This window comes from Argiope bruennichi, chromosome 5, assembly GCF_947563725.1.
Source record: "Argiope bruennichi chromosome 5, qqArgBrue1.1, whole genome shotgun sequence".
Lineage (NCBI taxonomy): Eukaryota > Metazoa > Arthropoda > Arachnida > Araneae > Araneidae > Argiope > Argiope bruennichi.
The window spans coordinates 131,287-144,286 of record NC_079155.1 but is presented as its reverse complement, the minus strand read 5'-3'; the positions used below and the strand labels follow the sequence as shown (position 1 = coordinate 144,286).

The window sequence follows — 13,000 nt, the reverse complement described above, 5'->3', positions numbered from 1 at the left end:
ATTCGCTGATAAAATCAGTTCGCAAATATAATCAGCTTCCATCCATAAGGCACTTTTACGCTCATTTATCCTTCAACAAATTGGTGAATTGCATTTTTAATGTCTTGTCTTGCTTCGTTTTGTATAATTCAATAGAGAGTGTTAAATAAGATTGCAATTAAGATGCATTCATCGAGGAAAAAGAGTATTTATAAATTCAGTTTGCAGGCTATCTAAAACAAACTGGATTACTTATTCTTGCAATGGAATACATTATAATCTGCCATGCCTTTAAATTTTCAAATAGTAAAATTTGAACTAACATTAATTTTCTACCAATCCTACTGATGACAATCCTACTAATGAGAGGTTTAAGAACCAATCACCTTGGAAAGGGAAGAAAAAGTCTCGATGTTCGGCCAACATTAACTTTCTGCAATAAAAATCTAAATGCATGTGCAATATCACTAGCAAATAATGGAACGTCTTTATCTGCGTATAAAGCGAATCTGCAAATATTTTGAAACAACAGCAGAATCAGCCAAGGATCACATTTCAACCTTCCGCTAGATAAATAAGAATAAATTCTACGTATCTAAAATACTATTACTTTATTAATGGTCTTAAATGATCGTTTAGCTAATTTTCTCACATTTAAAATCAAATATTTATGCTCAGAATCCAGTTTAGTGCTGCCTTTCTTCATCGACGAATATAAAGATTTAGCGTCACAGACTGTGCGATTACACCCATTCAAGGTTCAAATTCTCTCCACAGACAACCGCGAAGCACCGCAGTCCAGATACCTATCGATTTTTCTCATTTCTTCTTTAATAATCTTCAATCCATATTACTGTTTCCATTATATTTGATGTATATGAAAAGATAGTTGGTTTCTAAAAGTTTTACAGACACAAAATTAAAATTACTATGCAAAGTTCTATTTATTCCAAGCCCGGAAGTTTTTTCGATAGAAACCTTTTCATTCCTGACTAAACGTGAAAAAAAAACAAAAAAAAGATAGGTTCGATCTTATTATTCCGTCGGATCAGCAAATAAAAGCTCACCTGCAATTGCAAAATAAATAGACAGATAATTATCTTCAAATATTTTTCAGCTTTAATTTGTTCAAAAAATTTTATTCTTTAAAATTCTGTTTTAGATTCCCAAACACGGCTACTACACTACTTTCTCAAGAGAAGTTTCGCAGGTATCTCAACAACTTTTAGTCAACAGAAGTGACGACATGCCTTTCATAGAGCCTCCAAGGTAAGGTATACAAAAGATTTATTAGAAGTTTTTCCATGGCAGTTTTTCTTCTTAATTTCAGGAACTTTTCTTTTAAATAATATCTTCTGCTTAAGGAAAAAATATATCAATTTATTTTTCGATATTGCCTAGTTTTGTAACTACCATAAAAGCAAAAGCCCTTTATTCCCCAGAATTTTTAAAAATTATATTTGCAATATTACGAAATTGGATTCATGAATTTGAGAAATTTTTCCTTACACAAATATAATTAAAAATCCTCCAAAATAAAACTAAAATATTAATACGATCATCATAACTCGTCGATGAAGCAAGTTTCTTATCAATTCATGCTTATATTAATTTTTTGAGAACTAATAACATTTTCTTTTCTCTTCTACAGAAAAAAAAAATAAAAAGATAACGCATGTGCACGTTTGGTAACTGCCTAAGTGACACACCATCAGATACACTGCAAAAGTTGACTAAGACTGCAAAACTGTGCGCAATCATCTTTTCATTAGTGCTAATTTAGTGATCGTAAATTTTTTTTATCGAAACTTAATTAATTTTTAAAGATGTTTTTAAATATATTTTACAACATTATTTTCATTGTTATAAATCGTTTTCATTCTTCATACGATTATTTCAGCATTTTTTTTTCTTCCATTGCTGATGGTCAAGATATGAAGATTCGGCATATTTATCCATTTTGAATAAATCTCTGTTTAGAGCACGCTTTTATTAAAATTATTGAAAACTGTCGTAATTGCAGATAACATTTAACTTCAAGAGTAAGCAATGTGGGAATTTTCTTTAGAGCTAGTTCATTTCTACTCACTTTTATATTCTTGCGCATCTTAATGAATACCAGTATCTTTGAATAAATAATCTTTATATGTTATGCAAATCATAAAATATGTTGCATAATACACACAAAACTTCAATGATAACCATTTGAGCTCCTTTCTGTCTGTTTTTTATGTACTTTGTTTCAGAAACCTTTCATTGGATCAGAAAAAGTTTAAAAATAGACTTCAAATTTTAGGTTCAAATGTCAGGAAAATACAGATAGTTAGCGCACTGAGCATAACTGTATGATTCTCTTAAGCCTGTCTTACATAAATTACAAAATGCTTAACCAGAGACAGTGGTTTCCCCGAAACTTTCTCGCATACTCTCTAATAAAGACGTCCTTCCCCCCCCCCTCCCCCCCGTCTAAAATTTTGAGCCTTAGTTAAGGCTACGAATGCCTTGCATTCCATCGGTGTGTAATAGTTATGAAAGATAGATCTTTGGCGGGAATCCGGAAACTTTAATAAATCCATCACGCGAATATGTATTTTAAAAGTTTTTTTTTTCTCTTACCAATTGAAACCAAAATTTAGTACCAGACTGCAGTTTTAGTCACAGATCATACAGAATTTCATTGATTTACATTGATTTTCATCATTTTATGAGTTATTGTCTTTATATGCATGCGAAAGTTCATAGAAACAGATGATCTACTCTTTGACAAATTCAGTTCAAGATTAGATACGAGTCTTCTTTTTAGACGCTAAGCCTGTGTAACCAATTTTATCTATCGAACTGTTTACTTTTTACAGCTATCGAGTTCAAATGACCAAGCAGACTTCTGAATTTATTTCCTTTAAAATCAGATATGAATTTAGAACAATTTATAAATTTCTATGCCAAATTTCATCAGCTTAGCTGAGGACGTTTTGAGTTATCAACTTTACAAACAGATAATGTCAAACATGGAGGTTTTGAACTCATTAGAAGTCTGAAATATAACGATTCGCCAAAATCTCGAGTTCGCATGTTTTTGATAATTAAAACACTTTCTTTATATATCAGAAAGTAAAAGCGCTTTGATCAGAAAGCCATTAATGCTAATTAATTCAGAAAAGAATTAGTTGGAATATACTTATGCATCAATGAGCAGTAGATATTATATTTATATCACCTCTGCAGTTAGTCTGCTACTGAATAGTTCCAATGCTTCGAGCAGTTGATAGTCGATTGATGAAAAGAAAATGATCGATAATTTCAAAACTATCAACCGAAAATTCAGCTGCTGATGGCATTGCTCAAGAGAAAGCTAATATTAGTATTATCTGAGGAAACAACTATTGATACTTTTGACGAAGTCTATGTTTCAATCGATAGTTCCAAAAAAATAATATAAACTTAATTTTGATGGTGTCAATAATCTATTGAGGTTTTTCCCTTTGCGCTCTACTGCCCAGTACCACTCAAATTACATCTTGATTGTCCAGCACCACTGGAGATAAAATTACTCACTAATTTCTCTAAAACTGACGTTATATTGTATCTTTTCCGTTTATTCAAACACACTTATTCCTTTCTATAAATGAACTCGGACTTGGCTACCTGCATTCGAATAAAATCAATGGGCCTCAGTGGATTAGGTAACATTAGTTGCTTCTTACAACGCAAATTCCAGAGGGGCCACCTAATATAAGGGGGTGAGAAACTTCGGGTATAGTGATTGATTCTCGCTATCTTGGTGGGTATAGAAACAGTGTAGAGTAGGCTCACCTCTACTAATGATGGAACGTGTTTCCTACGGGAGAGGATTTACAGTGGCCACTGAGGGTCCTTAGGATTCGATCACCTATGTTGTCATAGCGTTCCGAATCATTCACTTTTTCCTAATGACCGAAGGAATGAAAAGAACAACAACTTTTGGTCATTTAAACCAAAAATTAATTTTGAAGAAATAAAAGATTATTTTTTGTAATGTTTAGCAAAATCAGTTGTAAGTCAAAATGTATATTTCCGAAGCGCTTTATTACTAATTGCAACACTATGCTCTTTTAGTATATTAAACCAAAAATGAAGTGTTTTTTTTTTTTTTTTTGGCAGTAGAACGTTGTGCTAGCTTATTGTCGCTTATGTGTTTAGCTTGTTTATTTTTAATCAAAACTTTTTTTAAAAATAAATCACTTCGTATATTTAGAATTTATTGCTACTTTATTTTTACAGGCATGTATTTACCACGAATAATTCTATTTTTTATTACATTTTAGGAAAAGGAATGCGACTGTTACATTTATTCAAGAAGGTGTAGATGGCTACGTAAAATGCTACTCAGAAAATCTTCATTTATATCAAAGTAGATTAAAGCAGAGAATAGTATCCTATAGTAAGTTTTTCAAAAAGATATATTTTTTAAATGATAAAAGAAATTCATCATGGCTAGTTAAAAGTGTGGGTGGCAATTTCGATTCCGCCACATGCCAGATCTTGGTAGACATAAAATCCCCCTCCCATTAGTGCGATATGAAATCTGAATGTGAGAGTAAATGAATATGGAATCTTGGCTTAAATGTCTTCTAACCATGATTTAAAATTGCAAGATTCCACCCAAAAATAGACTTTATGCCATTCCAAAATGGGACATTATTCCGATTAAACTGTTTAGCAAGGCAATAAAATTTCTTCCATTAGTGCGAATTTCAATCCCAATCCCAGAAAAAAAACAAGGGCTACCCCCCTCCATTTAAAAATTGTTTTACAATTTTTACCCCTTTTGAAATAAAGTTAGTTCAGTATATTTCATTGTTTTGTTATAAAATTTCTAGTACAAAAAGAAACGAAATAGAATTTATGATAATAACTTGCGACATAAATGAACTTAATGAATTATATTAAATTAATTAGCCAAATTTTAAAGCGAAAAAGGCAGTCTGATAGCTGCGAGTGGCTCGACTTGTTTATTTGTGAAAACGGTTTACTTAAAAGCTTTATTTTGGTACTAGCTTTACAAAATTTACTAAATATATCTGAAAACTTTTTCTGGTGAATAGTTGTTGTATAGCGAATCTACCCTGAAAATAATGGACATAAAAATAAACAATTTATTTTACTTTGCATGGGGAGTCGTTTTAGAATATCTTTTATTACAAATCCGAATTTAAATTCACATTCAAAATTTTATTCATGTAACAAAAGTTTTTTCATTCAAGATTATCTTGAATTTTCAAATATTTTTTTATTCAACGAAGAAAAAAAACTCAAATCAAGAACAGCGAATTCTTTTTCCACTGACAAATTTAAAACATTTTTAATATTCCAATAAAAATAATTTTTAATTAAGCTCTATTTTTTTGTGTTCTTTTTTATATTACTTAGCAAGATTTTTGAGAAACTTTGATCATACAGATTTTACTTACATGTCGTCTTCTGCACTAGGATTTCTTACCAATAAATCTTTTTTCAATTTTTTTATTAGGTCTGGAAACATTCACAGCATATGAACTCTACCGTTACAATTTAAGCCTGCACGAACCGGAATCCTTTGACGCACGCGGCCGACCTCAGGCTTTCTTCGCCATCCACCCCCCCTTCAATCCGCTGAATCCCGTGTACGAGGGACATGCCATCAGATCGGGACACACTTATGTGGTGGAGGTCAACTTTGTAAGTATTAGATTCCATTTTAGACTTGACTTTGAAATTTAACCTGCATTAACAAGAGAATATATTTCTGAAACGTTGCTATATTTTTAAATATAATTTTCCAACAATAAAACTTGGGAAGAGCTATTCTTGACTTATGAAATAGAATTCGACTTTTTCGACAGTTAAAAATCTTCAACATTACATTTGCTAAACACACTTTGCGACATCCTGACCAACCGGAAACATTACATTAGTTTGTTCACATACCACGAGCAAAAGTATTTTTTAGCAGAGCAATGTGTCTCCAGTGATTAGTGCAACTATTATAAGGAAAAATTACGTTTCAAGGCTACTATAACATGCCGGTGAAACACATAAAAAAAGCAGCAGGTAGTATGTAGTGTGACAATATACTACATTCTAGAAGTACAATCTTTCTATATTAAAAACACCCAAATGCATTTCATGTCGGTATTCATTTGATAAAAATTCAAAATGTGTCTTGAAAAATTAAAGAGAATTCTTCATACCGTGAAGATAAAAGCTTTAAAATTGAAGGTGATAAACTTTGACAGTTCGGCATTATATAGACCTTAAATTTATTAAATACTTATGAATCATTTAATAGTTAACTGAAAAAATTTAAGGATAGTTTATATAGAATAATACTATTATATTTTGCAATGATATTCTGATACAGACATTAATAATGATTAATTGCCGTAAAAGCAGGCAAAATTGAGCAACTAAAAATATAATACAATTTTACTGTTAGAAATTGTTCCTTAGTATGTTTAGTCAGTCGCCGAAAAACAAGTCAACTTCAATTCCATTGAACAAAGACAATGTTAAATGCAGTTTTGAAAAATTAAAAAAACAGGGAGAAAATATTTTTTTTTCCTTGTAGCTCTGCGTGAAATGTTATTTTGAAGTGCGATCTTAGTGTAAAACTACGTTCAATTCATATTTCCTTTATTTCGCATTTCTGTTCGGACACAAGGATAAAATGCACTTAAATAACAAATCATCCTTATTCTTTCAATAACTTTTATTTAAGGACTTATTAAATTATTTTGAGCTTGAAATATGAAAGTAATGCAATTGTTTGTGTGCAGAAATATGTTATGCCAATAATTTTTTTTTGTCAGTGTGGTAAAGTTTTGTAATTCTAAAAAATGATTATATTCTGAAAAATTTGTTTTTATCTTCTTCCATTAACTTTTGACGATTAAGGAAGCTCTATTTGCATAAATTTGTTGATGCAGAATTTAACTTAAATAGTAGAATGCAGTAAAATTATCTATACTTATATAAAGCTCAATGTGTGTGTTGGCGCTCTACAGGCCAGACCATTTGACCTACAGCTACCAAATTTGGTACATGTATACCTTGGAGGTCGGGAATGTGCATCTGGGGTCCCTCTTTTTGAATTTTTAATTAGAATTTTAATTATTATTTAAAAATTAACTTTCCTGCCAAAAAACTCTTTTCATTTCCCTCCACTGACAAATGAGTAAGGCTTCGGTTTTTTTTTTCCCACACTAATGAGGCAAAGCTTAACATTTTTCGGCCGATTATTTCAAACGATTCTGTTTATTTTCTTAATGTTTGATGCATTTAAAATAAACATTGATAAATTAATCGATCTTTCAGATTGATTCTGAAGTGCTTTTGAATTAAAATAAAACAGAATAAAAGAAATTAAAAATTTCTAGTCTGCATAGCATTACCCCAATTGGCGTAGAAAAAATACATGCATTTGCGTTACCGTAACTGGCGATGAAAATTCATGCATGCGCATTGTGTTCTGATTGCTGACAACTATTATCAACGGATACGGACTTGATTTAAATTATTTTTAGGTTAGTTGTATGTTTTTGTAATTAAATTGTATTTATGTTAGTTATATATTTTTTGTATATGCTTATAGTTTTAAGTATATCGTTTTTAAGTAGTTTTTTTAACCTGTTTTCAACCGATTACTTTAAACGATTCGTTTTATTTTCTTAGTGTTTGATGCATTTAAAATTAAACATTGTTAATTAATTGATCTGCTGATGATGAATCTGAGAAAATTTTATTGACACATTCTTGAGATATTACATAAATTAAGCTTTTGTGCCCATAAAGTTTAAACGCTCAGTGACTGTTTTCAGTAATCATATTATAAAAAAAAATTCTTTGTTCAGTAAAAAATATTATTAGATTAATTGCAGATTAATCCTTTCCACTTTAATTTAAAGCATAAATTCTATGGGAGCTAGCAGAAAATTAGAGAGATACATATTACGTTATGACTGAAGGCCTTTATAATATTATGAGTAAGTTATATGACTATCGAAATTTGAAGTTTTAAAATATTTTGATGAAGACGCTATTAAAGTAGGAATTGCATAAAATATTTAATTATTAAAATTTTAACGAACATTAAGATTGGCGAACCGGCTGGTCGCCAAAGGCTTCTAGTTTTAATAAAATTAGAAGCATCGCGATTAAGACAGATGAGTAAACTTTCTTTCCTATCGATGCAATTGTTGCCCTATGTACAGGAAAGAGACTGAAGTTTTGGATGAATAAACTCTTCTTTTCTAATCATCCATTTTGACATTTCACTGAATTAATACAAAATTATAGATAAAAGAAGAAAAGGTTTGAAATGAACTAAAAAAATATTTGTTGGCACTATTTTCAATAAAATGAAGAAAAAAGTTTGACCAGCATATTTTCATTTCATAGATTTTTGCCATTTTTTTTCTCAAACATTCGTCATTTTCTTGTTTATTTATATTGCCAATTATAATTTTTTTTCTCTGTGGCCATTGTTTCCCTTCCTAATTTTGAGCCATAGGTTATGGGTTTTGTTTAAAATTTTTGAAAACATTGATTTTCCTACAATTATCAATATTTTTGAAGTACGCAGTGGCAATGTAAAGTCGGGGGGGGGGAAGAAGTGACTCGTATTTATTTTGTAACCGATCCACCTATGTGGGAACTAAAAGTAAAGTAATGTATACTACACAATGTTGTACCTAAAATATTCGTAGGGTGTTGTCTTCATATTGAAAATTGTACAAATTTTGAAATTTTCTGCGGCAACACCTTCTTTTGTTGCAGTGAATAGATTCCCCACGGAAAAAATACCTGAATTATAACTTTTTTTAATATACCATGATTATATCGGGATATATTGGACATTTTCTGTTAAGGTGTTGCTTCCATACTTATATGTGAGAGATTTTGATATTCTCTGCACATCGGTCATTTTTTTTTAATTCTTGTTCTTTAAAGTCATCCGTAAAGCTGCAGTCTAAATTTCAAATGCGATTATTATTTCATTCACGACAATCAAATGGATTCGTAGTGAAAATCATAACGAAGATTTTTAGAATCATTTTGATCATTTTCTGCAAAGAAATATTCAAGAGCATTGAAATGTTTGCTGAAATGGCACCTGATCCTGACTCCGCATTCATCTGAAAGTACCAAAATAGAAAACTTTGGTGTATGAGCAAAAGATATAAACTTAAATATATATTTTTATCATTTAAAAGAAATGCAAATTTTAATGTTAAAATTCATATTTTACCGATTCAGGGAGAAAAAAATAACCGGTTTTTGTTCTTTTGCGCTTTATTTCTGCATTTTCTCTTAGTATATATTATTCCTATCATTACTATTCACTATTCATAAATAGACATGAAAGGATGCATTCCTGTATTTTACAAACATACAAAGAAGCAGTCAATTTCATTCTACTTAAGAGTCGATACTTATAAATGCATATCAGTTATCTTTCGTGCTTTACCGGCAACTTAGTGTTCGATGCAAATGCCAAAACTTTCTTTGTCTGTAGTCATGTAAACAGGATGTATGCGTGTTACGGACATCAAAAGCAAATTGCAGAACAGGACTCTATATGATCATTCGTATCTTTCGTTTCCGTTGTTGTTGCAATTTTCAATTCCTCCTATTCCTTATTGCTTCTTATGTGAATAGGCATTTGAAAGGAAATCTTGTTATAAGAAGTATTATATATAACTATAACAATAATTACATATAACTATAAGAATAAGTATTATATAAAGATAATTAAGTGCATAATTATTCATTTGGATATCTTTAAGAAGTAACCAGATAATAATAATCAAAAATTTATATTAGAACCTATTTGCTCCAACATAACAAAGTTAATTTAACTAAATTTGCATTGGAAAATTTAGTAATTAATCATCGGTATTAAATGATTTAATAAAATAAATAAAAAATTAAAAATGTTGCTAATATGTTCTTACAAAATATCAATATTAAATGCTTAATAAATAATGCTCTGATACCTAAATTTTTCAATTCTATTTTTGATTATATACAATAATACAATAATTATAATTATGGCAGATCGATTTTATGAAATTTGAGACTTACGTAAGAAATATTGTGAATTCATATAAATATAAGTAAATTTAAACAAACACAAATAGCCGTTTTCTTGTTAGAAAAAAAAAGCAGTTCGTTATCCATAAATTATTAAGAGAAATAATTCATCAAAAAGGTTGTAAAAGTTAAATCCTAAATAGTTAAATATTTTTTAAGAAATAAATTCCCCTTTTTCTGGATTTTTTTTATATTCTGTAAGTGATATTATATGAGATGACGAACAAAAATTCTACATCATCACAAGGATAGAAACTATCCTCCAGATTTAAAAGCGGCGAATGGTAATATTATGGCAATGGATTTTTTTTTAATTCTGATTTCATATTCTTTGCCATTAACGAATTTTTTAAATATATTTTTAAATTGCAGCTATATGTAAAATGATATTTGATTCAAGGAATGCATGATCGACAGCATTTCAAAGCCAAAGAGAAAGCAGACGATATTTTGAAATTTTTGGATGCACTCCTAATTGCATCGCTTTAGGATCAATGCAGAAAACTTAATGTAAAGAGAAAATAACTCGCAAGAAATATATCAAATTTTGCATGGCTCCAAAAAATTGTCTTGTTCTTCAAATTATGCCAAAATTTAAGTGTGACTCAATTTAACAATTTTTAAACTCTAATTTTAGAATTTTTTCACACATTAAACTTATTTTTTCATGTTAAATATATATGCAAAATGTGTAGATAACCGTATATTTTCATAACAAAAAAATTTGGTCAATAACTTTATAAGTTTTTAAGATATGATTAAAACTTCAAACCTGTAAACCTGTTTCAAAATTATTTGATTTAGTACCTAAACCTGTAAACTAATTAGTCTTTTGAAGTCTAAATTTAGATAAACCGTCTTCTTTTTTAGATACATAGATACATTTGGGGCTTTCTTTTTTCACTTTGAGTTTGAGATTAAATTCACATTAATAATTTTTCGCTGAATTTTTTACAACTTAAAAGATTACAATTTACACTTTTTGAATACCAGAAGGAAATTTATTTAGAATTTTCCACTGAGATTTGGCTTTATTGCTTGCTTATCATCACGCCCAATACCGGTATCTATGCTTTCACCAGCTAACATTATCTCGATATTGCCTTCTATATCTGAGGCGGCGATTTAATTCATTTTTAGGCTGCGAAACAAAAGCTATATATTCTAAAGCTTCTTCTGAAATTAAAAAAAAATTGTGCTATTTTTTGAACAACTAAACAGGGAAATAAGTATAAACTTCATTAGTGTAGTAGTTTCATTTCTTATTTATAGTGCAGTAGTTTCAAATTCAGCTTTAAAAAATTTTTAAACATGATAAGATATCAAAATAATTATAAACTTCGAATTTCTTCAATGAAGTCGAAAATAAAAGGAAGGAAAAAGAAACTTCATGATAGCGATGCTTTGAAATTAAATTGATATCATATATGATGGGATGGTCTATATAAATAATATATGATGACTTGTTAGGCAATACAAGAAACAAGAGTAGCGATGTAATGAGATCGATTTAGCAACGGAAGTAAGATAAAACTTTTCTTTAAAAAAAACTCGAACTGATTAATGAAATCGGATCATTTTCATAACTAAATCATGGTAAAAACTACTTGGTTTTCTACATTAATATTATTGACATTCTGCAGTACAGGGATAATGTAAAATAAAATTATTTAATGACATATTTGCTACACAGTGAATAATAGTTTGGAGATGTATATGAAACATTATCATTTCTAAGACTTTTTTGTAAAGGTTTATTGAAATTTTTTCTAAGAACTGATGGACCTATAGGCACAATTTCGGTTGATATGCTTCTGTTCTTTTTTTATGTAATTTGGAATAATATATTTTAATATATTAAAATAATAGAAAGGAAATGTATCAAAACATTAAAAAAAATTTAATGTAATAGAAGCAAAAGTATTCAAAATTCGCAGACTATCAGGGTATTAAAATTATATTTCAAATCAAGGCTTTTAATAATTTATTTTGAAACTTGAATAATACAATAATGCATATTCACTCATAATCATTCATATCAATTTATTTTTCTTTCATACAATTTTTTTTCAGGAAGAATATCATCTTTTGCCACTGCCATACCCAACCAACTGCACGAATTATAACGTAAGGCTGCGAAATATCAATGAGACAAAACCTCGTTCTCAAGAAGTAAGATCTTTTCTCTATTGCCTTTTCTAAATTTATAAATTCAAAAAGACAATTTTTTTTTAATTTTAAGTATTTCTGTTGGAGTGACCGTTTTTTATTGCGTGAGAACATGAAATGATGAATTAAAAGAGGGGGAATGTAAGATTGAAGAAAGAATGAAGCATTGTGCATGAAATCATTATCAGATTTAAACTAAAAAATGCTTTTAAACAAAACACCTGTTCTCTTATTAAAGCGATGCTTTCTTATTTTTATATCATGCTTAATTTTAAAAATTAATCTGGATATTTGAAAATGATAGAAATCTTAACTTTACCGCATACGCCTTATTTTCTACAGTTTATCTTGAAGTAGAGAAAAAAATTTTTAATAATTTTCATTGACCTAATGTCTTTTTTTTTCAACGCGAAGGTTAGACCATTGCATTAAATATTAATTTTTTAATTATTTTTCCTAATCATTCATTTACATAGATTTTTCTATGCCTTTCAATGACTTATTTAAAACCAAATATAATAATCTGCGTCTTATAAGTGTGATCATACTTCGAAAATTGTGTAAAAACAAGGAAAAATAAAAAAAATATTATTAAATATAAATATGAGAACAACAAAAATGCAAATTGTCACAGGAATTGAATCTCAATAACTGTATTCTACATAATTAGAAAATTCAAAGCAAATATTGATGCAAAACATACATTAAAAGAGAAATTGTGAGCTCTATGAAGGAAGGGAAT

General features: G+C 29.2%; 1 protein-coding gene across 3 annotated transcripts in view; it reads left to right on the top strand.

Annotated features, from left to right (window-relative positions):
- LOC129969382 (uncharacterized) overlaps positions 1 to 13,000 on the top strand; it is an 89,451-nt gene that overhangs the window by 13,815 nt on the left and 62,636 nt on the right. For all 3 annotated transcript variants that reach the window (XM_056083938.1, XM_056083940.1, XM_056083939.1), the window contains exons 4-7: positions 1,142 to 1,248; positions 4,284 to 4,399; positions 5,489 to 5,676; positions 12,163 to 12,261. In XM_056083938.1, coding sequence (XP_055939913.1) covers positions 1,142 to 1,248; positions 4,284 to 4,399; positions 5,489 to 5,676; positions 12,163 to 12,261 — 510 coding nt within the window. The remainder of the gene's footprint in view (positions 1 to 1,141; positions 1,249 to 4,283; positions 4,400 to 5,488; positions 5,677 to 12,162; positions 12,262 to 13,000) is intronic.